Source organism: Populus alba, chromosome 17 (assembly GCF_005239225.2).
Source record: "Populus alba chromosome 17, ASM523922v2, whole genome shotgun sequence".
In the NCBI taxonomy this organism is placed as follows: domain Eukaryota; kingdom Viridiplantae; phylum Streptophyta; class Magnoliopsida; order Malpighiales; family Salicaceae; genus Populus; species Populus alba.
Window position 1 is genome coordinate 10,192,532 of NC_133300.1, and position 27,806 is coordinate 10,220,337.

At 32.3% G+C, this 27,806-nt stretch overlaps 3 protein-coding genes across 7 annotated transcripts; 2 read left to right on the plus strand and 1 right to left on the minus strand.

The window, feature by feature from the left end:
• The first annotated feature begins 1,461 nt into the window (after nt 1–1,461).
• Nucleotides 1,462–4,473, plus strand: LOC118058285 (uncharacterized). 3 transcript variants are annotated; one of them, XR_012168362.1, is made up of 2 exons: nt 1,462–2,854; nt 3,126–4,473. XR_012168362.1 is itself a non-coding variant. In XM_073405671.1 (2 exons), the coding sequence occupies exons 1-2, from the start codon at nt 2,588–2,590 to the stop codon at nt 3,918–3,920; spliced, it is 1,038 nt and encodes a 345-aa protein (XP_073261772.1). In that variant the 5' UTR covers nt 1,462–2,587; the 3' UTR covers nt 3,921–4,473. The 3 variants fall into 3 exon arrangements, 2 of the variants coding, with proteins under 2 accessions (XP_073261772.1, XP_073261773.1); XM_073405671.1 differs by having other exon boundaries at nt 1,462–2,830; XM_073405672.1 differs by having other exon boundaries at nt 1,462–2,830; nt 3,141–4,473.
• Nucleotides 4,474–10,569: 6,096 nt separating this feature from the next.
• LOC118058284 (protein LOW PHOTOSYNTHETIC EFFICIENCY 1, chloroplastic) lies at nt 10,570–13,370 on the minus strand. The gene has a single exon (XM_035071000.2). It carries the CDS (start codon nt 13,047–13,049, stop codon nt 10,767–10,769), a length of 2,283 nt encoding a protein of 760 aa, XP_034926891.1. The 5' UTR covers nt 13,050–13,370; the 3' UTR covers nt 10,570–10,766.
• A 10,073-nt stretch (nt 13,371–23,443) lies between these two features.
• LOC118058276 (glycerol-3-phosphate dehydrogenase [NAD(+)]) lies at nt 23,444–26,687 on the plus strand. 3 transcript variants are annotated; one of them, XM_035070995.2, is made up of 12 exons: nt 23,444–23,511; nt 23,553–23,788; nt 24,083–24,159; nt 24,251–24,323; nt 24,421–24,638; nt 24,727–24,834; nt 25,018–25,081; nt 25,160–25,197; nt 25,279–25,399; nt 25,477–25,531; nt 25,613–25,661; nt 26,137–26,687. In XM_035070995.2, the coding sequence occupies exons 1-12, from the start codon at nt 23,459–23,461 to the stop codon at nt 26,317–26,319; spliced, it is 1,275 nt and encodes a 424-aa protein (XP_034926886.1). In that variant the 5' UTR covers nt 23,444–23,458; the 3' UTR covers nt 26,320–26,687. The 3 variants fall into 3 exon arrangements, with proteins under 3 accessions (XP_034926886.1, XP_034926885.1, XP_034926884.1); XM_035070994.2 differs by having other exon boundaries at nt 23,463–23,788; nt 26,137–26,292; nt 26,360–26,687; XM_035070993.2 differs by having other exon boundaries at nt 23,463–23,788.
• The last annotated feature ends 1,119 nt before the right edge of the window (nt 26,688–27,806 follow it).

Sequence of the window (27,806 nt, forward strand, 5' to 3'; positions counted from 1 at the left end):
CCAACTGCTGGTTAGTTTTTGCTTGCAAAAACAATCAACCGGTTCACGAGTTTTTTAGCCCTTTTGTTTTTCTAATTTTTTAGCTTCTTCTTAACTTTTGATCTGTTTTTATGTTACCTTAAGGTCTTTGATCTAGGTAACAAAACTATATGCTTCTTGGGGGCATGTTTTTTATATTTTGTATAATATTTCTTTTTTTATACAGTTTACCTTCATAAAAAAAATTAAGACTAATTAGTTCCATTTAGGGTTTTCTTTTTCATTTTTGGGAAAAATATAAGACTCGTTATTTCATTCGTAAATTCACCTGTTTAATTTAGAATATTTTATTTCAAATATATAAAAACAAATTAGTCCTTTATTTTTCTTGAAATGTTTTGTAGGATTGAGTTGAATGCTTTCAAAGTTTTTAAAACGATATAACTAAATGTATTAGTTTGGGAGGAGAAAATTATATATTTAGTACCTAATTTTTATTTTTTTTTATCTAAGTGTATTATGTTTTATTATATATTTGAGTTACTTTTTTTTTTTCTTTATTTCAATGCTCACATTTAATTTATGTCCTTAAATACTAATGTGTTACTCATCTTGTATCGTTCACTTACTCATCTTGTATCGTTCACTAAAAATGGGTCTCGATAAAAAATTATAAATTATAAATTATAAAAAAACATATTTGATGCCTAAATCTTTTATTATTTTTATATTTGAGTTTCTTTTCTTTAGTTTTACTTTTTTTTAGATATAAAATTTTTTTATTATTTTTATTTGTGCATTCTTACTTTATGCATGGGTGTTGATATGTCTTTTATCTCATTACTAATGGTATATTAAAAAAAAAAAAAAGTACCAATGTAAAAATTATAAAAATAGAAAAAAGAAAGGTGAAAATGGGGGAAAAAAATAGAGAGTGAAAATTACAATCCAATGTTTGAACCTTAAATACCTATATTTTAGAAATAAAATTTAACAGAAAGATCCATTTAACTTGGAGTGGATTTAATTTTATTTTCAAAATGAAGTTTAGCATCAAAATGAAAAAAGAAAACTAGAAAGGACCAAATTGAAAATAAATTAAAAATTAAAGGATTAAAGTGTAGATTTATACATCTCTTGAAAATTACACACAACAAGAAGTTATTTTTTGTAATGTGTATTTTGATTCTTGTTATTTTAATATTTGTTTTTCAAAATACTCTCATCTAAAATTGGCATGCCATCCAATCCCAAATAATTCTAAAAACCCAAAGAAAGCCCATAAAAGAAATCCAAAGAAAATTAGAAAACCTAGAACAAAAACAAAGGAACTTTTAGGATCATATTGAAAGAAACTAAAGTTGGATGATTAAAATGAAGAAAGACAATTTAGGGGACTAACTATGAATAGTGATTAATGAGAGGATGAATAAAAGAAACCTTGAATTGTTAAACACTATGTTATTTTAGTTTCTTTGTTAATAATGTTAATGTTAATATCATTCTTCTTCATTCTCTTAATGGGTATTGCTCATTCTTCTTTTGCTCTTTAGCACGTGTTGATTCCTGGGTTCATGCAATGCGCTACCTTTGCTCTTCCCCTCCACCCAGGGACAACACCTGCGCCAGAGAGCACACGGTTAAAGGGTTTGGAGAACAGAGGGGCCATGACCCTGGGGGTAGGGAATTCCCAGCAGACAATCCAGGAGAACCATTAACCTCACTCAAAGCCAAGCAAAACCAAACTTCTCAAGTTCTAAGTTCCACTAACTTATTCTGAAAAATTTAGAAGAAAAAAAAATAGTACGAGTAAAAGGAATCGAGAAAACATCTTAAAAAACAGAGAGAAAACCTTCTTTCAAACTTTTTTCCAAACACCAAACGTGCGAGAAATAAAGAAAGCGGTGAAACCACCAAACCCCAAAATCAATTTGAGGGCAACCTTTTGGGTGTTGTTATTTCTTTATCATTACTAGAATTTTGCTGCTGGCAAAATTCCTTAAGTTGGGCTGTCACTTTAGAAAAATCTCACTCAGTTGTTCACTCTCTTATACCTAACAGAAAAGAAAGAAAGAGAAACAAATCATATGTTACTTTGAATTTTTTTTATACGGGTTTGAGTGTATTTTTTAGGTTTATTGCATTTTTTTAAAGAGTTTTGCATTTTGGGTGTTTTTTTTTCTTAGATCTTGAATTACGATGGTTTTGTTATGGGTTTACTGTGAATTGTGTTGCAGAGTTGGTTGTTGAGGCTAAGATTCGGATTTATAAGGACCCTTTTGACGGAATCTGATTTTGGAGTGGAGAATTGGAAGTGGGCTTTCTGTTGTTTTAGAGAATGTGGAGGCATTTGCTTTAATTTTGTGTGCTTGAGAGGGTGTAAAGGAAGAGCTTTTTATTTGCTTCCATAGATATGGCTGATGCATCTGAGTTAGTGGAGGCCACTGGGGCAAGATTTAGCTCATTGAAGTTGATCGGGAGAGGATTATTCAGTGATGTTCATAAAGCGTAAGTGTTCATTTCTTGTTAGTGACCAAACGGAGTGGATGATAGTCTCAAATCCACGCCCATCTCACACTGACTCACTGAGTCAGCTCTGTCTTAATCAATGGCAGTTCCACCTAGATGGATTTTCTTACTCCCTGTACTAGCGATACTTTTATTATCATCTTCAATAAAAGCCTATGGGTTGGCGTTAGATAAAGAAGAAAAGGAATTCCATGAGGAATTGTTGTTGAAGCCCTTGCCTGATCGGAAAGTGTTGGCCCATTTCCACTTTCAAACCAGAGCTCCTTCTTCTACTTCTAATGGACACCACCATCATCTCTTCCCCAAAACCATTTCTCAGCTGGTAATCATTCTATTTCGCTGACTGGTATTTCTTTCATTCATTTTTTTTTTATTGAAAATGTTGGATGTTAATTTTAGTGTTTATTGTAATGTAGTTTAACGATAATTTGAGTTTTTTGGGGGGGATTATCACCTCTTCAATTCTGTGTCTTTTTTCAAAAGATTTTTTTCTTCTTATTTAAGTTGTGAAAACAATATTTTTTTTTCAACCATTAAATTTGATTAGTGTATATTAGTAAAAATATTTTCCTGGATTGAAGGGAGTGTATAATTTGTGGAAAGTTCGATATTGACAGGTCCAAAAATTTCAGATTAAGGAAATGGAATTATCTTTCACACAAGGTCGGTGGAGCTATGAACGCTGGGGTGGGTTTGACACCATATCAAGCAACAATGCTAACCTTCCTGGAGTTGAGTTGTTGGCTGTCTTTAATGTTCCCAAAGAGGAAGTTGATGCTTCTTGGAAGAATTTAACCCATACTCTTTCAGGTCTTTTCTGTGCTTCAATTAATTTCCTCAAGTCCCCTACCATGTATTCAGCTCCTGGCTGGAGCTTTAGGCAAGCTTCTGGCAGTCTGAGTTATGGTATACTGCCCCGTGAGGCTGTATGCACGGAGAACCTAACTCCATGGTTGAAGCTCCTTCCTTGTCGAGATAAGGTTGGGCTTTCTGCCTTAATGGACCGGCCATCAATTTATAAAAGTTTTTATCATTCTCAGCGATTGCATTTGACTTCAAATGCATATGATCCCGTGGGGATGAATTCAGGCATTGTTTTAGAACAGACACTTACTGTCGTTCTTCGCCCTAGTAGTCAAAGAGCTAGCTCGACTCATGCTAGTGAATCATATCTTCAACCAAGCTGGTCTTTGAGTTCAATTTTTGGAAGGAAAGTCAATGGAAGAAGTGTTCTTGCTAAGTCTGGTAAAGTATATCTTCAGCTTGAGAGAGGCCTAGTTGCTGAATTGAAAAAAAATGTTAATTATGGGGCTGACTATATTGCCTCTGAGGGTTTGATGCTGAATCCAGCTTTGACTTGTCAGTTAATCCTGATAGGGTACTTAAAGAAGAAAAGAGGAGGCACGGAATAGACTCCTCTTTTCTTTATGAATTTTCAGTTGAGAAGTACAACAGCTCTAAACCATTTGATCTAGGCCTAACATGGAAATCTCCTATAATGTGGTCATCTCGACAAGCACCATTACATGCTAGTAGGTTTTTTATGGGAAGTGAGAATGAAAGAGGTGCAATTGCTATCTTATTGAAATCTACTGATGAACTGGATGCAGTCCCCTGGATGCTAAAAGTGCTAGTGATGGATGTGAGTTGCATGTTAATATTTTCCAAGTCGTCCCTTGATATATTAAGGTATATTATCATTCTCTCCAGTTGTTTGTGGATGATCAACCAAAGATAGTCGGAGCTTTTATGAAAAAGATGCATGTTTTTCCTTCCAAAGACAAGATATCACCTGGTATGATGGTGATGGTTCTGAAGCTTCCTTGTGGTGTGAAATCAGCTGCTTTGATATTAGAGTTTGATAAGGTAGGCTTAGCACTTCATTGTTTTCTAGTTGACTGGAAAAATAGAGTGAAAAATTTCTATATAATCCTCTACTTTATTTATTTATTTTTGTTATTTTCATTCTTTTTCTTGATTGAGTTAATTATATTTTGATGTGCGAATCTTTCAATTTTTTATGAGTATATCAAATTTTATTTTACTATTTAAGTGAGCAAGATTTAATATATTTCTAATCACATGGTATAGTTTTGTGGGTCTATTTTGTCAAAAAAATGTTGGTAGTTGAAATAAATGAAGGAAAATATTTTCATATTTAAAAATAAGAAAAATGGAATTAATTAAAACTAGAAAGAAAAAAAAAATGCATCTAAAAAGACTAGGTGATGTAACACATTGAAGCATGCCAATCTCTCTTTTCCAAGTAGTTTTACCTCTCAACGAAGCGAACTATAAATTAGACTAGAGATTAAAATTGTTTAGTTTATATATACACACCATGTAATTTATATAGTCAAATAAACTTGCAATAAGAATCAAAATAGAAAACTAGTATGTATTCTAAGCATATCAAAGACGGCATAGAATTTAATTTGAATCATTAAAGATTCTAACATGCATATTATCACAATATCGCATATAAAAACAATTTAGATTATTCTAAATTAAATGTAGATGTAATATACTTTCTTGTTGAAATCTTGAAAATCAAAAGCAAAAAGTAATATGTCACTTTGTCTTTGAGATTTTATTATCTCTTGGTGCAAAGGAATGTATACGACTAACCTCCTAAAATTCTAACAACACTACTTGAAAAGGATAAAATCTCTCTCGTAAGTCTATTAGCCAAAGGAATTTCAAGTCAAAACCTCTTTACAAGGACATTTGAGGGGAAACACAACCAAAAAAATTGGAAAAAAACTGAGTATTTTGTCGATGTTAAGAAAAAACTTATGTCGTCAATCTGCATTGTCAATTTTGTCAGCGACTTGTTTTTCTGACAGGATAATTGATGGAATATTCATGCTAAGAAATATAAATTTTACCATCCATTTTATGTTGGGAACTCCATCGACAACATTAATTGTTGACAGAATAATTCATCGTATATTCCATCAGAAATACACCTTAAATGTCATTGGAATATTTCATCGTCTATTCCATTAGAAAGTGAGCGACCATTTTCAACGAAATCTCCATCAAGATGTTTTGACAAAATATGTCATCAATAATTCTGTTTGAAATTCCAAAACCTTTTGTAACTTTTTTATGAAAACTTCACCTAACATTTCCATTGAAAATACTGATGAAATTGATTATTTCATTGGTAATTCCATCATAATGTCACACTAATGTGAATCCCATGGATATAAAAATTTAGAAATTCATAATCAAATCGATCATTCTCAAGAAAGCTAAATTTAAACTTGTGATTGAGCTTAACATAACAATAGCATGTACCAAGACACCAAGATTAATATAGAAAACAAACAATCATTCAACTCCTATAAAGAGACACAAATGAATAATATGGAAGTAGCCACGAAGCTTGATTAATTTTTCAATAAGTTAGAGTAGTTTAATAAAAAACCAAAAAAAAAAAAAAGAATCCTCTCTCAACACAAACACACACACACGTGCGCACACAATATGTGACAATAATGTATTACAACTTAAAAAATAAGAGAATTAGATTATTTGAGTTGAAATTTTAAAGTTGTAATTAGAATTTGATATGAATGAACTGAGGTTTTTTGGAAAATTAGTTTGAATTAGTATTATTTGTTTGTATTTAGTTGTGATGCTGGTGAAATTATAGAAAACATTGACAAAACTTATGTTTGTGTTATGGTGTATGATCGACCATGGAAGAAGAAATTTAAAAGTGAATTAAAACAGTTTGTTTTTGAATGTCTATATATGTAAATCAAGGAAAAAATGAAGAAGGAATTATGGGGATCGGAAGAGAGAAGGAGCCGATCATGGTAGGTGAAAATAGGAAACATTTGATATAAATTTATATGTGAGGAAATTGTGAGTGAATGAAAAAGTTTACATAATATGATTAAGAAAAAAGAACCTTATTGTTACTAATGAAAATGTAGGTTAACCAAAGGAAAAAGAAATGAAAACTTACATAGGTAGGTGTACATAGTTAATGTATTTATAATTGAATACTTGTTGTTTAGTTATGAGATGATGAATGATGAAGTAACTATGGCAAATTTACTTGAATATAGTGAAATCATGTTAGTGTAAACATGTTGATTGTGTTTGACATTAACTAGAATTTTGAGTGAATTAGTATATATTGATTTATAATGAAATGGAATTTTTGGTATTTTTAGAGATATTGTTTGCAACTAATTGGATTATTTGATTTGATAATTTTATTAAACAATGTATTGTGTCTTGAAATTAGGCACATTGAGCTTTTGGATAAGTTTATAATGAATGGAAATCCTATTATTATAGAGGAGGTTGTTAAGGAAGGATCTTAGTTAAGAGAAGTGAGACTATCGCGAGTAGAGGATAAGTGTTTTCATCTCATTTGAATTTTAGAATTTATTCCATAATCGTATTTTTAATAAGATGAATTAATAATGCTGGTACTAGGGACATATTGGAGAGGAATAGCAAATATTATGGATATTAACTTATTTTATATTGAATATTGTAATTTAATAAGATGAATTAAATGTTCAATTACAAATCATTCACATTCCCTACTGGAGTAGTAGTGATTTGTATATCATACTATAGTATACTTATTATACATGAATTACATGTTCAAAATCTTTTGAATGTATAACTAAATATTACTAGGATAACATTTTGAAACATGTAATGCTTATACTATAATTTTGGGGATTGTAATTAATCTTAAAAGTTAATTAATTATGAAATCATATTTATTATTAGAGATAATAATATATTGTGTAGAGTAAACATTTTGCATGTAATATATGTTTTATTGTTTATGTTTCAATGGTAAGTTGTATTTTAAATTCATATTTAAATGTATGATTGAATTGTTAAGATAATGGAAAATTATAGTTGAGTTTATATGGGATATGATCTGGGATGGTTGGATCAAAATTGAGATTGGATAATTTGAAATGATGGATGGAAGTGAAAATGTTGATAACTTGGTACATGACATGCAAAAGAAACTTTGTCAATTTTTTTTTATAAAATAACTATCATCATGGTGTGATAAACTAGTGTAAATAAAAAAATCCTTGTGAAATTTACGGGTCTTGTAAAATAAGCTATATTTGGATGGTAAAATTCAAGAATATTACATAACCCATGATGCTTCAATTAATTAAACCCAAAAAGTAAAGGTATTAGGCGCCTCTTATACATAGATTAAGTTAACTAAGATCTGACCATCACTTGTTGAAGTTGTGACTTTCTTAAAATTTACCTTGACCTAAATACTCTGAATTATACATATTGAATGTGTCTTTGAGATTTTTTGGTATTGATCTTATAATTGACATATCTGGAACTTCTAGTGAATTTTTTGATGTAGTTTGGATCACATCATCCCCTCTATCTTAAAAAAATTCGACTATGAGTCATCACTTACATCAAACAAAGACAAATCATAAATATTAAAAATAGCAATAACACTATATTCACCAAGTAGATCTACTTTGGAAGCATTGTTATTAATTCTTTCAAGGATTTGAAATGGAACATTTCCTATCGGCATCAACTTGGATCTCTTACATTCAGAAAACCTCTCCTTGCGTATATGCATCAAACCTAATTATTTATTTTAAAGATAACCTTTTTTGTCCTTTATTAGCTTTGAATGCATATTACTCATTCTTTTTTTGTATTTGTCATTGTACACTATCATGAAGAGCCTTCATTGTTTATGCTTAGACTAACTCTTTCATCTACAGGTAAAAAAATCATATCCAAAAAAGTTAAAGGATTAAAATCATAAATAATCTTAAAAGGTAAATAATCAATAATAAAATACACACTTCTGTTATATGCAAATTCAAAAAACAACAGGCAATGTTTCCAAATCTTCAACTTTTTTTTGAATGATAGTTCTTAACAATATAGTTAAAGTCATATTAACTACTTCAATTTGACCATCTATCTATGAATGACAATTAGTAAAAAATAACAATTTTGTTCCCAACTTATCCTTATAAAAACTTTTAAAAAGTAGCTAAAAACTATCTTCCTAGAGAATAGATCTCCTATGTTAGTTGTATCATTGGTTTTATAACAAGATATAAAATATGTTATCTTAGAAAACCTATCTGCAACCATAAAAATAGAATTCATACCCCCTTTTTGACTTAGATAAACCTAATACAAAATCCATATATATATCAACATAAGGTTCCTTAGGTACCAGTAAAGAAGTATACAAACCATAAGGTAAAAGTTTTTGCTTAGCTTGTCTACATGTTATGCATCTATTGCAAATTCTTTGCATATCTTTTTTTAATCTTAAGCCAATAAAATGCTCTTGAAAAACATTTAAAATCGTAGAAAATCTAAAGTGTCCAATTAAAAGACTAGTGAAGTCTTGTTAAGATGCTTTAAATTTGTATATGTGTATGGAAGTCGGCCAAATGAGTGAGGCTTGGAATGATGAACTATAAAAATTATCATGTGACTATTTTATTATGTGAAAACCAACCTCATGGTGGGAAACTTAGCAGGTGCACTTGTGTTGGAAACGGGCATGAATGAAATGTGTTCATGAAAGCTTGCCATATGAGTGGGGCTAGCTTTATTTGTCCCTGTTAAAAATGTATTTGAGCTACGAAGCCTGTGATATGAGTGAGTCTAAATTTGTGGTATTTGAAGGACATGATATATATATATATATGGAATTGGAAGTCAAAGACATATGTGGGGCTTTAAATGGATATTATGGGTTAGCCATAGAGAATGTGGACTTGATCATTAAATTAAGATACTAGCCATAGGTGTGGGGGTATGTGTCAAATATGAGATGATCAGATGAGCTAGAGAGGTGTTGATATACATATTTGGAAATTTTATCTTAGTATAATTTGGATTGATATTCAATTATATGGATGAATAATTTTTTTTTTTAATTTCATCATTTACCATCGTGTTAATTAGGAATTAGATTTTATATTCAATTTACTTTTTTTTTTTTGTTATCATGATCTTATAGTTAGAGTTATGGATTTGTCAAGTTAACTCGGGTTAACCCTGGTCGATTCAATAAATTTTTGTCTCAAATTTTTTTATAAAAAAGATATTTTAAGTTTTTTTTTAATTGAACTATATTTTTATCAGTTATCTAAATTATCTTTAGACACGCCAAGAAAGTAGATCATATCGGATCAACCTCTAAGTGATTTATATTTTTTTACAGGCACAAACATTAACAACGTATGAATATTTTTTTATATTATAAAAATTAAGCTTACCAACCACATAGTGCGGGTCAACAGCACAATAATAAACCAAATCACGTCGTGATAGGAGATTAATAATATTTTTTTATTTTTAAAAAATTATTTTTGACATCAGCGCATCAAAATGATCTAAAAACACACAAAAACATGAATTTGAAGCAAAGAAAAAAAAATTTTAAAAAATTTAATTTCTTTTAAAAACATTTTTAAAATGCAAAAACAAACAAGATCTAAAGCTGAGTTAAATTCACCCATTTTGACATATCTCTTGGATTTTTCATGCATTGACTCTACTGTTATGCGGACGCAGTTCTAAATAAAGATGTCATGTAACATAAAGTGTTATATAATAAAATGGATTTCCCTTAAAATATCGTTCAATATGAAATATATAAAGGTGTATTAGTTTAAATAATGCCCACTTTTCACCGTTTTGAGTTCCCTATTTTTGCAGTGCACTGTATTCTACCACTAGTTTTGAGGGAGGTGGAGGTTAATAAGCAGTAATAGAGCTTCCACTTTTACGGAGCTTTCCCTGTAAAACTTTCAAATTAAAAACAAAACACTTGAGTTAGCATGTTCTTGTCAACAGTTGTTATCCTTGTTTTACACCTACACAGGCAGCTTAGAAGAGTAATTCTTCTCATGCTCCAATCGCAGACAACGGGAAACTGGTGCGTATAATCCAACATTTTACCATCTAGTTCATTAAATCCCATATGATCAGTCAGAATCTCAAACCAGCAACCAGACGAGATTCTTGTTTTTATATACAGAAGGCTCATTGGACTTCTATGAGATTTTTCTCTCATCAAGCTCATCATTCAATCAGCAGTTCAGCATAATTTTACATACTAGAAATACCACTTCATCTAGTTTATAAAGAACTGAACCTAAAACATTGGAGTATCATAGTCGCCTATGAAGCCACATCTACAAAGGTATGGAAAGAATACAGTATCAACATAATAACATTTGGAGTTGCACTCATTGTTTTCCTTCTGCTTGGGAGGCATAAATTTCCTTCTTGTTAAATGGTTTGCTTCTCCGTGGAACATCAGCCAAATTACAGAATTCGGTCAAAGTTTTCCTGATTTGAACTTTCTTTTTATCTGGTGGCCGAGGCCCTAAAACGCTTGTGTCAATAGTAGCCCCATAAGCTTCAGAGGAATGCATAACTGCATCATAAGCCTTCGGAGAGAGTTGAAGGTCTTCATTTTGAGCCCTCAAATACAACTCATATGCAAGTCTCGGTTTGCCACTCTTTGCAAGAGCCTCAATCAGCATGCCATATGTAATTTCGTTTGGTGAGATGTTCTGGACTTTCATGCGGTGAAACCATTCACATGCTGCACTGCTCAAATTATTACGAGCACATCCACTGATTATTGCATTATATGTAACAACAGTTGGCCCAATACCAGTTGAAACCATTTCATTGATTATTGCATCAACCAGTCTAAAATTCCCTTGTCTAGTGAAAACCGAAGCCATAATAGTGTATGCATACACGTTGGGCTTGACGCCCACCTTAAGCATATGCTCCCATACACGGACAGCCTCATCATACAGTCTACCCTTTTCAAGGGCACTAAGCAGTGCTCCATAGGAGATAACTGTAGGCTTTTCACCTTGTTCAACCATTCTTCTAAATATCTGAACAGCAGCAGCTGTTTCTGAAGCCTTGGAACAAGCGACAAGAACTGCATTCCATTCCTTACTTCCTGGCTTCAGGCCTTTCTCTTCCATCTTGTTTAGCAACCTGACACCCCATCTCCAAATTCCTCTCTTCTTAGCTGCAGTAAGTAGGACATTAAAGTATGAAACAATCAATTCGTATGAAAGGTTATTTGGCTTTGGACCCTTGTCTAACAAATCCTCGTAAACCTCCAAGGCAGCCCACCACTTCTTAGCCTTTCCCATCAACCAAATCACATGGTTGCAGACTGATAAGCTTATATCAGAGCACCTTTCTCTAATCCTAATGTACAATTCTTTTGCAACAACATAATGTTCTTCACGGGTACAAGCCCACACAAGGCGCTCATAATCTGACCGACCAGGTTGTAGTTCGGCCTTATCCATATCTGTCAGAAGCTTTAACACATTGGTGTTCAAGTTTTCAAGCCTCACAAGCCACCGCCTCATAACCTGGTAGCAAACACGAATTGTGAAATTTTCAAGCTTAACATATTCCCTTTCCCAATCTTCATCGGCATCCTTTCCTATTTCCCCTTTCAGATACTTGTCTTTTATTTCTACAAAGAACTTGAGAGCTCCATCTCCGTCTTCCATTTTTCTATAAGCCAACAGAGCAGAAGAATAGGATGCAGCAGATGGGGTAAAACCATTCCTACGCATCTCTTCAAGAATATCAAGGGCCTTTTTAGCCTGTCCTTGCTTGACATAAATAACCATCAAAATGTTGTAAGTCACCACATTGGGAGCAACCCCCTCTTGAGTCATTCTTTCCAAGATTTTTTCCGTTTCTTCATATTGTTCAGACTGTTTCACTGCACTTAATAGACTATTATATATGAAAAGATTTGGAACAATAGTACCATCTGTTTCTTTCTTTATCTTGAGCCATTCAACAAGAGCCATTGCAGGCTCCATTTTCTTGTCCCATCCAAAAACCTTAATCATAGATAAGTAAACTTGAACTGGCAATTCACCCTTGTCCTTAAGAACCTCTTCTATATCATCCACTGTTTTTGCAAAATATAAGCTCTGAGAGAGCGCAGGGACATCAATCTTTCCATCCTGTCCTTTCCCAGCTTCTCCCTCACTTCCAACATCTACTTCACATTTTCGTTCTTCATCACTATTATCATCGTTTCTATCGAAATCAAAATCAACTTTATCTCTCTCATGTTTCACTAATGACCGATCATCCAAACTTGATTCTACTCTACGAAATTCATTACCAATTTTTTGTTGCTCCAAAGCCGATGCCAAAGCCAATGATGAACCAAATGAGCCCTCCTTCGGTTCACGAAAAGACACATATTTAATCTTTGAATAATTGGAGAGAAACCTACATTCCACACCAAATTTTAAGCTCCCACAAGAAGTCCCACTTCTATCATACCTCAAATTGCCAGAAACCATAGGAAAACCAGAACTTGCACCTTGAAAAACATTGTCAACATGACCCCATCTCTTTCTCCCTCTTCTAGTACTTAAAAAAGAAGAAGAATCCTCCTCAAACTCCAAATGGGGCACCGCACATGAGCCACCACTCAACGGCCAAACACTCAAAGTTTGCATTTTGAGAGATAATTCAGCAATAAACAGAAAAACCCAGAAAGCAAAATCCAGTTAAAGAACAAGAAAACATGATATCCACTTATCACGAGAGACTTTCTCCTATGGTTTTCATGCTACTTACAAGAGAAATAATCGGAGAACTATAGCTATTGACTCTTGGTTTAGAATTTACAAAATTTTATGAACAGCAAGGGATTAAAACATACCCGAATTGCTTCCTGTAGTTGTTTCTTTTGGGAGTAGAACAGTTAGCCTGAGGTTATAGCTCAGGATTTGAGGTTAGTGCTTCTCTGTGATGTCCTCACAGCCATTCAATTGTATTAACTAGAGGGCGGTCAGCTAAAATATCAGAGATACTATAAAACGAGAAAATGAAAAAAACCTAAAGATTTAAAAAATAACTTAGCCCGTTTTTGGCTGGAAATCAGTTTTTTTTTTAAAGTGAATTTAAAAAACTGAATTATTTTCTGATATTTGATAGTGTATTTAAAAATAAGTTGGAAAATATTTTTTAGTGTTTGGTTATGTCATGAAAAATGAGTAAGAAAATAACTTATTTATATTTTATTTTTCTCAAGTTTATTAAAATAATAAGAAACGAATCTTACAAATTAAAAAGTTGAATAAGAATGAAATTGAAAAATAAATATAATTTCATAAATTATCTCAAATAAAATAAATAATAATCAAAATAATAGAGATCAAATCTAAAAAATTAAAAAAAAATGAAAGATGAAGAAATTAAAATAATAATAATCAATATTTCATAAGCTATTTCAAATAAAACAAGTAACAATTAAAAGAATGAGAACCAACTTTGATAGATAAAAAATTTCAATTAAAAAATGATAAGAAAAAAGCAAATAACAATTATAAAAATAAAGACCAAAGTTAATATAAAAATTAAATTTTAAGAGATGAAATTGAAAAATAAATATTTAAAACAAAATATATATAGCAATCAAAAGTTTGAGGATCAAATATGATATAATCAGTAAATAATGACATTTCTAAATTTTTCACAACTTCCGGAAAGTGTTTTCCACCCAAATATTTCAGAAAAACACTTTCCTGAAAAACCAAGCCAAATTTTCCTTTAACTGGAAAGTGTTTTCTGTTTACCAACTTTCTTAATGTCAACAAACACAAGAAAGTTTGGAAAGTAATTTTCCGGAAACCACTTTCTGGAAAACAAACACAACCAAAAGGAAAAACACTTTCCTGAAAACCAAACCAAATTTTTCTTTGACTGAAAAGTGTTTTCTATTGACCTAAAAGTGTTTTCCGTTGACCAACTTTTCTAATAGCAAACAAACACAGAAAAGTTTGAAAAATAATTTTCTAAAAATTACTTTTTGAAAAACAAACATTGCCTTAATTAGTCAAGAAGTACAATAATTCAACTATCAAAATATTTTTTTTAGATGGTGTAAATCAAAACAGACAATGTTTTAATGTTGTTTGCATGGAAAAATCAAAATTACACGGAATATATTCTCCTTGACCCATAATACGTTGATGGTAAAATTATATATATTTTTTAAATATATGTATATGCTGCTAAAGTTTTTTTTATATAAAAAAAATCAAGTGAAGGTCGATCTTATATAATCTAGTTGACTTAATAAGTTTAAAAATAATTCAAACAAATAATAAAAATATAGTTTAATTAAAAAAAAATTCAATACAAAATTTTTTTAAAAAAAATATTGAGACGTAAATATATTCTATCAATCTTGGCTAACTTGTTAGATCTACAATCATAATAATAAGATCATGATAACCCTAATAAAAAGTAAATTGAAAAAATATATAAAGCTTAATTCTCAATCAAATAAATGTTGAATGATAAAATTAAAAAAAAATTAATTTAAAATTTAAATATGTTGAAAAAAATTAACATTTGAAACCTTTTGAGACGAGGTTGAAAATACTGAAAATAACACAAATACATCAATAATAATTTTTTTTGGTGTGTTGAAAATATCTAGAAAAATAAGGGGTCAAAAATTTGATTATAACAATGAGAGAAAAATTCTCAGCTTATATGAGATCTAAGTTGCATCCTAAAAGAGATGGCTTATTCCAAGTTCTTGAATGAATCAACCCCAATACATATAAAGAGAATATTACAAATGAGTTTATCACTAGTGATACTTTTAATGTTTCTAATTTTTATATAAAGAGAATACTTTTAATGTTTCTAATTTTTCTATGTTTGAAGTAAATGATGATTCGAGATTGAATCATTTTGAGGAAATGAGAGGATGATGAAAATCAACAAGCATCTTAAAATGAGCCATTAAAAGTGTCAATTGGGTCATTGACAATGAGTTATTTCAAGATATTTAGGTCAAGTCGAGCATCAAGATTACAGCAAAGGATAATTTGACTTTAATTAATATAATCCATGCAAATGAAGGTGTCAATTCTTGAGCTTAAGGCATGCAAATTGAGTTTATTTTCTAATATGTATTTTTATATTAATGGATATAACTTTTGATTTGACAATTGAATCAGATATAAAATTCGTTAGAATATTTTAAATGTTATTTTTTCTATATGGTTAAAATTTCATAGCAATCAAACATCAGGAAGGCTTTGCGACAAAGTCTAGAAATTATTGTTCAGGATTTGCAATATTTTATAGTTGATTTAAGATTTTTTTTTCTATTTTATTGAGAAATCTTTTGTTATTTTTATAGCCTTGTTTATAAAGTTTTATTTAGTATAAATAGGGTTATTTAACTTGTATTTATTATTATTTTTATATTTTTTATTTCATAAATAATATTATGTATACAAGGTTACTTATATTATTCGTTCTTTATTAAACTCTTTAGAACTTATAAAAGATTATTTTTTTATGGCATTCATCTTTATACTCCTAGTTCTTGATTCTTTATAATCAACAAGTTAAGTTTTCATCCAATTATTACAGTTCTTTGGTTGAAACAATCACTAGTTCATGTTCTTTTCAACTTGTTTTAGTTATTTTGAGTTATATTTAATCTTGGCTTCACATCACCATCTTTTAGAGTGATCATGTGACCCTTTATATAATGATATAGAGTGTAAATATTATTTAAAAATATAAATCCTAAAATCCTATACAACTATTGATATCAAGGAGACTTTATTGAATAGTAATACAACTAAACTCTTTCTTTATTGATGCCACTTGAATCTTAAGTTAATCTTTTGACTTCTAATTAGTTATTTTATGGAAAACTACTGCTTTGAATAAAACTAAGCTTTCAAACTCTTCTTCGTGGCTCTTGATTGTCTTAGTTATTAGTCAACTACTTCTTTAAATCTTTTTAATTATTGATGACTCTTCCAGTTGATTCTAGTATACTCAATTAATTTCAGTTTATTGCTCTCATACGATTTAATATGTGAATATTTATTTTTAGTGTAAACAAATGAGAGAATCCCTCGACATTTCTATTATTGTTAACACTAATCTTCATGGCAATGATGACACTTATCTTATTGCCTTCAATGCCAGTTCTCAACTTCCTTTGAAATTAACACCCTCAAATTTTTCTTCATGGCGTGCTTAATTGATGCTTTATAGGTTATATAACCTCCAAGGATTTCTTGATGGAACCATTGTTTGTCCATCACAAACACTTATTGGATCATCCTCTTTAGGTGCTTCAAATCCTGCATTTTGGTGTTGGTTTCGGCAAGATAATTTGATTTTTTATGCAATTCTTGCATCTGTTTTTGAACTAGTTCTGCCATTTATTGCCACTTCCTCAACTGCTTACAATGCGTGGTTAAAATTACAACGAATATATTAAGTCTATTTATTTCTGCGTTTTAAAAATATTTTTAAAAAAATTTAAATTTTATTTTATTTTTTTATTTACTTCAAATTAATATGTTTTTAGTGTTTTCAAATCATTTTGATGTATTAATATCAAAAATAATTTTTAAAAAATAAAAAAAAATTATTGACATGTATTTTGACACGAAAAATTATTTGAAAAACAACTGTAACCACACTATCAAACAAGCTCATGTCAATCGTTCACGTGCTCATGTCATTCAACCTAATAAAGAATTAACTCTTATTCACTAAAAGACTCAATTCAGTTTCATAATATCTTAATATTATCAAAAAAATTAGTTGATGAACTTGTCATTATTGATTTTATCTTTATAGATGATGTAACTCTATATATACTAATAAATGGCATCGGAGTTGATTTTCATGACATAGCAACTACAATAAGGGTTCGTGATACTTCTCTTACGTTTGAAGAACTTCATGCCTTATTAATAAGCCATGAAAATTACTTTAAACTCAAGACTGACTGCCACTGTAAATGCTGCTCAACACAGCTACTCCAAATCAACACGTCCTACAACTTCTTCTGCAGGTTATTCCAGATCCAACCAAAGACGTTATGTTCCTAGAGAAAAATCAACTCAGTCTCCATTGATTTGTCAACTCTATGACGCAAAACGGCACTCGGACAAGACATGTTGCAAGTTCCTTAAGCCAAAATTTGCAAACTGTGCAGCTATGGGTAGATCAAATCACAAAATATGGCTAATGGATTCTGCTGCCTCTCATCACATTACCGCCAACCTATGATCAGTCCACTCCGAGTATGATGGAACTAATGAGTCGTCATTGGTGGTGGCTCAGCTTTGCGAGTAACACATGTTGACTTTATGTCTTGGAATTCACTGTCAAAATCCTTTTTCCTGCATAATACTCTTTGTGTCCCTGGCATTCATAAAAAACTTACTTTCTGTTCATCACTTTACTCGTTCCAACAATGTTTTACATTGAATTTCATCCCTTTTATTGTTTTGTGAAGGATCGAAACATGGGGACAACACTTCTTTGCGGTGAATGCCGAGATGGTGTCTAGCCATTACCAAAGCTATCACCAATTAACAAACCATCAGTATTAGCACTTATTAGTGAACGAACTTCAACTGATCTCTGGTATAAATGTCTTGGTTATCCCTCTAATAAAACCTATAATTTCATAATTAATCATATTTCTCGTCCTGTTTTTAGTTCTAGAAAACCTTTATCATCAATTTGTTCTAATAAAAGTCATAAGTTATCATTTTCAAAAACATCTCTTATCAGTACTCATCCTCTAGAATATATCTATAGATATATGGGGACTAGCAGCAACAAGTTCTCTTGATGCTTTTCGTTACCATGCTTTATTTGTGGATGATTTTACAAAGTATTGTTGGTTGTTTCCAATTCATCGTAAAAATGATGTTCATTCCATCTTTATTTAGTTAGAAGGACTTCTTGAAAAACAATTTGGATTTCAAATTAAAAATTTGTACTCCAATAATGTGGTGAGTATTAGGGTCTCTGTCAATTCCTATTCTCTCATTCCAAAAATATGCTCACTACTGCTCCTTGCACACCACAACAAAATGGAACAAGTGAATGTAGATATTGTCAAATTGTCGAGACAGGCCTCACCTTGTTACATCAAGCATATTTTCCATTATCATATCAGGCATATCCCTTTCAAACCGCGGTTTATTTCATCAACCATATGCTAGCACTTGTTTTACAAAACAAAAGTCCTTTTGAATGTCTATTTGGTCGTCAACCAAATTACAAAAAACTTCACATTTTGGATGTCAGTGTTTTCTGTGGCTCAAGCCTTGAAAGATCATAAATGGCGATATGCTATGTCTGAAGAGTTTATCGCTTTAGTTAAACACGGAACTTGGGAGCTGGTTCCACCAAATCCATCCATCATTCCAGTCAGCTGTAAGTGGATTTTTCGAGTCAAGCACAATGTTGACTTCACAATATAAAGGTATAAGGCATGCCTGGTTGCCAAAGGATATCATCAACGTCACGACGACATTCAGTCCAGTTGTCAAACCAGTAACCATCAGAACTGTCCTTTCCATTATTGTTCAACATCGTTGGTGCATTCGACAACTAGATGTCAACATCGCATTCCTATATGGATCACTAAAAGATGTTCATGATTCAACCTCCAGGATTTGTAGATTCCATATTGCCTTCATACATCTGCAAATTAAACAAGTTCATATATATATATATGGCTTCAAACAAGCACCACGTGCTTTGTATGAAGAGCTTAGCTCTTTTCTTCTGACATTGGGATTTCAGCAATCCAAGTTAGACCCATCTCTGTTCATCTACTCCAAGAATGGCATAACATTATTTCTGTTAGTCTACGTCGATGATGTTCTCATCACAGGCAATGAATCAGCGGCCATTTCGAACATACTACAACAACTTGGCAACCAATTTTCCTTGAAGGATCTTGGCTCCTTGCATTACTTTCTTGGTGTAGAAGCTCACCAAACCCCCCGTAAGGGTCTCCTTTTATCTCAACAGAAATACATCAGGGACCTTCTAAGGCGGACTGATATGGAAGGGGGCAGACCTGTACACACTCCTCTTGCCACCAAACCAACACTTCAACTCAACGCTGGTCACTCCCCTGCAGACCAGAAACAATACAGAAGGGTCATAAGAGCTCTACAGTACGTTGCTATTACTCGGTCAGGTATCGCTTTTGCAGTAAACAAGCTTTGCTTAGTTCATGCATCAACCTAGTCAACTTCATTGGACTTCAGCAAAACGTGTGCTTCGTTATCTTGAAGGCACACTCGATTATGGGATTTCCTTTACTCCCTCTAACAATCTTCATCTCTCTGGATACTCAAATGCAGATTGGGGAGCTGATCCAGATAACAGACATTTAACATTTGCCTATCTAATGTTTTTTGGGAACTGTCCAATCTCATGGAGCACAAGGAAATAACGTTCTGTCGCAAGATCTTCAACAAAAGCCGAATATAGGGCCCTCACTTTGGTTACTTCAGAAATCATATGGATTAGTTATTTGCTCAAAGAACTGGGAATTAAGATGTCCAAGCGTCCAAGTTTATACTGTGATAACATTGGTGCTACTCAATTAAGTCTCAATCCTGTCATGCAATCCCAAATGAAACACATTGCTATTGACCTGCATTTTGTTCATGATCTTGTCTCGAAAGGTTTTTTAGAAGTCTTCCATGGTAGTACACATGATCAGCTTGCAGATTTTCTAACTAAACCTCTTCCTCGTGTTAAATTTCAGACAATGGTCAACAAGATAGGCTTAACTACCACCACGTCTATCTTGAGGGAGCATATTAAGGGTTATCTAGAGTTCAAAAGATAATAACTCTGTTGATCTTATCTCTTGTAGATTTACTCTAGACTTATCCCTTGTTAAAACTAACTTATCCGGTCTATGTAATTGTATTAACTACATCCTTGTACATTCCTTGTAAAAAGGAGTTTCAATAATAAAGAAAAACAATTTCAGTAATATTCTTTATTACCCACCTGCAATGTGAATTTAGCGGTCTGAATTCGTTCATCGCAGAACCAAAGTTGATATTCCACATTTTTCATAGCTTCATTGTCCTTTTCCATGGAGAAAGTGTAAACAGTCGAGCGCCTTAGGTTCTGAAGCAGCAAGGAAAACAGAAAATACAGGATTATCAACCAAAACCTTCTGTTGGTGATCTCATTTCTGCCAACACGTTTTCAACCATGGAGTTCAATAAAGCAAAGTGATACAGACATGCTTAAGTTTAAAGACAGATCGTCCCAAGTTTATTTAGGAAGCTCGACTAATCAAGACAGGTTTAAAAAGTAAGGCATGATCCTAAATTCAGAAAATCTTAATAAAATTAAGCTTATGTGGCAGTCACATTACAAAGCAAGTCATATGTTTCTTCAGGAGAAAAAAACAAATAAATTTGAGCAGAGTTAGGACAGGGAACTCAGTCCTATACAGCCAATCAATCAGCTAGAACTAACCAGAAAAGCTTATGTTTCATTGTCGATTTCATTGCACAGACAAGGAAGTCATCACCAACCAGTACTGATCTTTTGTCGCTTTTAAAGCTTATTTCGCAGTGTGGTTATAGTTGATTTTCAAATAATTTTTCATGTTAAAATATATATTAATAATATTTTTTTATTGTTTAAAAAATTATTTTTACATCAACACATCAAAAATAATTTGAAAAACACTAAAAACATATTAATTTAAAATTAATAAAAAATAAAAAAAAAATTAATTTTTTTTAAAAATAATTTTAAAACACAAAAACAAACAAGCTCTTAAAATGCAACATGTAAGGGGAAACAAAGAACCAACCTCCTGGGAACCACTAGTACTAATAACATGAGCAGCAGGTAGTCTCCTCTTTCTCGAAATTCTTGGTCGAGAATTCCTTGAATAATTGACGAGCCCTTTCTTCTTTTCTCCCTCAAAACAGCAATATTTCGATGCAATCCAGAATGACTTGGATCACCAAACTCCATACTTGCCTGCAAACTCTAATAACGTCTAATGCGAAGTTAAAATTCCAATGGACCAGAACCATTAAAGAAACACAAAAAAACTCTACACTAATGCCACTAGCAATTAATAACGAAAAAAAACAGCGTGCCTTGCAATTATAATACGATCCGGACAATGGATAAACAATCAGATTTGGATTTTATTGTTATTGTGTGTACTGTTCAAGTTTACGGTAAAAAATGTAACTTTCAATCTAATTGTTGGATAGGGTTAAAAATTTTCTAAGAATTTTCAGATATATTATTCTATATTGGATTAAAATTTCAGTGTTAAAAAATACACTCCCACACAGACCAGAAGCTGCTATTTGAGTTCTGTTATCTGGATCCTTTTGACCTGCGGACATTTTGTTTGAAATGATGCAAGTATATCCAGTAGCAATGGAGCAGCAGCACAAGACTTCTTTAAGTTGTGTTTTTATGACTTACGATAACAATCACAAGAGTTTCCTTGAGCTTTAGAGTGCATAGAAGACAACAACAAAAAGCACATAGGTGGTAAACTCCTTAATTCCAGCAACTTATTCAGCTTAATTTGGGTTTTGATAATTTTAGACTTTTGTATTTTTAATTGGTCTATGTGCATACCATTAGCTCTTTAGAATATTTAGGTTCTTTTGGTAGAATATAAATACCGCTAAGCAACTTGAAAAAAAAAAAAAAAAAAAAAAAAAAACCTCTCCTAGAAAAGAATCAAATTAACGACAAGCATCCTCACTGTCTATCTGGCCAAACAGAAACAAAAAGAAACCCAAATTCTAGAAAACATCCAGCAAAACTGGTCCTCGAATTAAATATTAACAGACTTCCTTGCAATCCCCTCCTAGTATCCTGGCTGGAACAAAAACACCACCTGGACCTCATGGGCGCTTTTTAACAAATCAGCATCACAGCTGTCTAAAGTTTAGTTATTAAACCAGGACCAACCCGACAGGTTGACCCAATCAATCCAAGAGTTAGACCGGTTTAAATTTATCAAAAGACTGGCCGGTGCAACAACCTGGCCAAACCCAGTCAACCCGCCGGGTCAACCCGTGACCTGAGCGACTCAGGCGAGACCCAATCAAGACCCAATGTTTTTTTTTTTTTTCAAATATGAGATTTAAAACCAATTAGTATATATACTTTATGTTTCAAGAAAAAAAATTATGTTTTTTCAATGTGGGATGGAAAAATTTTTGGTTTAAATACTTGAATTTAAAAGGATAACATAATATTTTTTTAATGTGGGATTTAAAAAGTATATATACTCAATATTCACAAGAAAAAAAACTATGTTTTCTTAATTTGAAATTTGAAACCCATTAGTATATATAATCTATGTTTCAAAGAAAAAAGTTATTTTTTTTCAATGTGGGATTAAAAACTCATTAGCATATATATTTTATGTTCTAAAAAAATTATTTTTTTTTAATGTGGGATTTGAAACACATTAATATATATATTCTATATTCAAAATAAAAAAACTATGTTTTTCAATATGAAATTTGAAACATATTAATATATATATTTACAAAAAAAAAAAAAAACAATGTTCTTTTAATGTGAGATAAGAAATTTTTTTGATTTAAATACTTTAACTTAAAAGTTTAATATAATATCTTTTTAAAAAAAATAAAATATTTTTTTAAATTTTATTATTTACAATATGTATAACTTATATTTATATGGATTTTTTTAAAAAAATTTTATAAAAAGTATTAATTTTTATTTTTTTATTTTTTTTAATTAAAATCTGAGTTAATTATGATCAATCCATAAAACTTGAGAACATAAAACTGGATCAACTCCGCATCAAGTTTAATAATCATGAGTATTATTATTCCGAAGATTGTAATGGGAATTAAATTTAATTTTATTAGGTGCCAAGTGGCAACAAGTAGTAGCGGTCCCCGGCCCTCATAAAGGGGAAAAAACAACACGAACACAAAATCATAAAAAGAGAACAGATAGTAGATCGCCAAGCAAACATAGGTAGTGCCGATAAGTGTCTGGCTTCTCCGCCCGGATGTGCCTTCGGTTTCCTCTATATCATCCCCTCCACTCCTACTTTTCTCTTCTACCCATCACGATCACGATCAATATCTCTTCTCCTGCTTCACTACTTCTCTCCCACTCTTACTCTTTTCTTTTTTTGTCTCTTCTTCTTCTTTCTTCATGGCTCCTCCTGCTGCCATGGAAGAAACTGCACCAACTATTAACCTTCTCTCCAATATTAATGATGGTAATAATGCTGCTTCACAAATATCTAGAGTCACTATTGTTGGCAGTGGCAATTGGGGTAGTGTTGCCGCTAAGCTCATTGCTTCTAACACCCTCAAGCTTGCTTCATTTCATGGTATGGCATAGACTTTTATATACATTGTTCTCATATATGGTTGGTCTGTTTGATGGAAAGAAATACTGCTTTTTTCTTTGTTTGTTTGTGGATTGTTATGCACCATAAGTTAGCCATTAATTTTTTTTAGTTACTTAGTTTATTTGTGTCAATGATCATGAAATTCATTTTTCTTGTAATTAATACATAACAACAATGTATTTAATTGGTTGTTAAGAGACTAGGAGGAAGGATTGGTAGGTTATGATTTTAAATGATTTCAATATGATTTTTTTTTTTCTTATTGGAACTCAGATGAAGTGAGGATGTGGGTGTTTGAGGAGACATTGCCAACTGGTCAGAAGCTCACCGAGGTCATCAATCAAACCAATGTAAGAATCTGATGATCGCCTCCGCTGCATTTTGACTATGTGCAGTTGTGCCCCATATTCTCCATTGTAATCCTTGTGTTTTCTTGAATAGGAAAACGTAAAATATCTCCCTGGCATAAAGCTTGGCAAAAACGTAGTTGCGGACCCTGACCTTGATAATGCAGGTAATCAATTTATTGCTTTCCTCAGGTTTGTATACATGTTGTTGTTGGATATTTGTTCACCATTTTTTAAGATTTAATCAATGGAGGAATTATACAGTGCGGGATGCAAACATGTTGGTATTTGTGACCCCACATCAATTCATGGAGGGCATATGCAAGAGACTTGTCGGAAAGCTAAAGGAAGATGTGGTGGCTATTTCACTCATCAAAGGCATGGAGGTCAAGATGGATGGTCCACACATGATTTCCACTCTCATCTCTGAGCAGCTCAGGGTTAACTGTTGTGTGCTGATGGGAGCAAACATTGCAAATGAGGTTATTTATCAATTTTTTGAACCTTTTCAGAGGATTCGATGTGCTTTCACTGTTTATTTTCTAAATAATTTGAGACTGCTTGGTACAGATTGCTGTCGAGAAGTTCAGTGAAGCAACAGTTGGATACAGAGAAAACAGAGAAGTTGCAAAAAAATGGGTTCGGTTATTTAGTACCCTTTATTTCGTGGTCACACCTGTGAGTAATTCATTTTGTGATTTCTTCCAGTTTTATAGAGGCAGGTTATTGCTATAGTAAATCCTGCTAGGACTATTAATCAGCATGGTCACCAAACTATCCTAGCACATGTAGGGATTATTTGATACATAAAACTGAAATTGAAAATCACTTCTCTTCTTTTGGTGCTATATGAATGTGTAGGTTCAAGATGTGGAGGGAGTTGAACTGTGTGGGACTTTGAAGAATGTTGTGGCTTTAGCAGCAGGTTTGTTGAACATATTCCTTTTTTCTGTTTAATCTGTGTTTAATTTATTCATTTTTTAATTTATGAATGATACAATAGGTTTTGTGGACGGTCTGGAAATGGGAAATAACACAAAGGTACGTCCAAACAATTTTCTTAAGGTTAAACTTACATAATTTTGTCTTCCTTTTCACCTTGACTGTTCATACCTAAACTAGGCTGCGATAATGAGAATTGGTCTAAGGGAGATGAGAGCCTTTTCCAAATTACTGTTTTCCTCTGTTAAGGACAGCACATTCTTTGAAAGCTGCGGTGTAGCTGATCTCATCACAACATGCTGTAAGCAAGCATATTGATTTATTCAATTATTTTCTAGTATAATTTATCTCTGATAATAATTGTACCATCTGTGGCAGTGGGAGGAAGAAACAGGAGAGTTGCAGACGCTTTTGCTAAGAATGGAGGAAAAAGGTTAATGTTTGCTACTTGGTGCATAAAAATTGGTGGAATGTTAAGGTATTTAATCTTAATCATGCTGATTCTCATCTGCAGGTCTTTTGATGAGCTTGAAGCAGAGATGTTGCAGGGCCAAAAGTTACAGGTAGATAACAAAGATAGTTATTAGAAATGGCTGCAAGATCATTTTCTTAGTAAATATGTGGAAATAAGCTGAAAGTGTTCATTTATATAGAGACGGGGGCTTTAGGATCCGTCTCAACCTTCCCCATCTGTTACCACACAGATCTGCCAACAATACAGTAGATCAAATAAACACCTTTTAATCCTGTAATTTGTGATTAGAATCAACTGCATAATGGCCCATTTTTTATACACGCACTGAATTGCAAAATATGAGAATTCTTTTAAGTTCTTGAGCACATTCGACAACTCAAATGGAAATGGCTTACTCTCATATTTGATTGCTTGAAAGGCATATGTATTCCTAGTACTGAGCAAAAAATTGTAGTTGTGTAGTTTTTCGGACACTTTGAAAATCAAAGTTATCACAGCCCAGTATTATGGTGATTGTGATTGCGTTGCCAAACATCTAACAAATTTTCTTCTCTTGAGTGAAGGGTGTCTCAACTGCAAGAGAAGTTTATGAAGTTTTGAGGCACCGTGGATGGCTAGAGCTCTTTCCACTTTTTGCAACAGTACATGAGATCTCCGCTGGACGTCTTCCACCATCAGCTATAGTAGAATATAGCGAGCACAAGCCTAACTGCTCCCTGGTAGAAGGCTCTGCTCAATACTTTTAACTCTTTCTGAGCACGAGACTAATGTATTTTACTGTTTCAGGTGTAAAAGTCATAGGTGCTTTACTAAATTGTGCATCATGCACAGTACGAGAAGGCCAGGTGGAATTTGAAGTTTGGTTTGCTAGTTCATGCAAAATTTGCATTTTATCACGACAAGATGCTTTGCAGGGCTAAATTGCTGCATGGCATGAAGTATCAGTGTTCAAGTTGAAGGCTGTTAAAAATAACACTTATTCGAGAAGCTGATGATACAAGTAGTGTCGTTTTTACCCATGAATCCAGCATTGAAAGTGTTTTCATGTGTTGTTTAGTAGATACCTATAATAAATCCAAATGTTTGAAGTTCAATAAAGGAGGACTTTCGCTTATGACTCAATTCTTTTTGTTCAAACTAAAAAATGATGAATGAAATGAATCGTGTCTCTTGAACCTCATCTGAGGTCTCAAATCAAGAAGCAGCAGCAGCAGCGCAAACGAATGGTTCCAATACAGTCCTTCAGAATTCAATACCTTCAGGACGACAGCCGTCCAGACTGTTGAGGTTATCTTTTCTTGCAGGGAAGTGAATAGAATTCTCTCTGCAACCCCTACGGGAGAAAACGAGATTCATATCACCAAGATGAGATATGCTTTCTAGTTTTGCTCCAGCAAACCCAAGAGAGACCTTGCTTCATCCATTGATACCTTGCTAACGAACCCACTAAATGAAAAATCTTTCTTTCCAAGCGCGAGTTCTCTACAGATGAGTCCGCTGGTGAAAACTGCTGTTGTTGCACTTGCCCGTATCCAATCCATAAAATGAACGTAACAACTGAGGAGATATCAACTTGAAGTGATATTGAGAATTGACGAGCATCTCACAGGACAATCTTTCATTCTTCTTGTCCAACATGGAAAATCATATATGTCGTCATGTATACCTTTGAAATTAAATATTAAAGACATTGCTATGGCCATTTATAGTAAAATCACTATAACACCAAACCCTTTCTCATTTCATGCCATCGTTGTTATACAGACAAAGCAAGCCAACTACACAGCCATAAAACCATATAAATTAGAGAAAAAAATGGGCTGTGACAAAAACAAATTTTAGTGTAAGACATGAATAGAAAAAAAACAAACAAATCCTTGCCCACAAACATGCAAGTTTTGATATTTATGACTGGGATTCATCCCGAAGGACATATCAAGCCACCAACCAGGGGAGGTTCTAAAAGCTTTTCCACTTGTATAAATAAACAACAACAAAAGAAGGCTAAAACATTTTAGTTGAACTTGGTTTTAATGACTAGGTTGATGAGTTCTTCTAGTTTTAAGGATTAAAATAAGCCCATCATAATGATTTTTTTATTAAAATATAAAAATATATAAAAAAAAATCATTATGTTATGAAAGTCTTGATTTAGGATCCAATGTTAACTCACACAAATGTTGATTGATAAATAAATGACTCATGAATAAGCTTAGAAAATAATATTTGGATA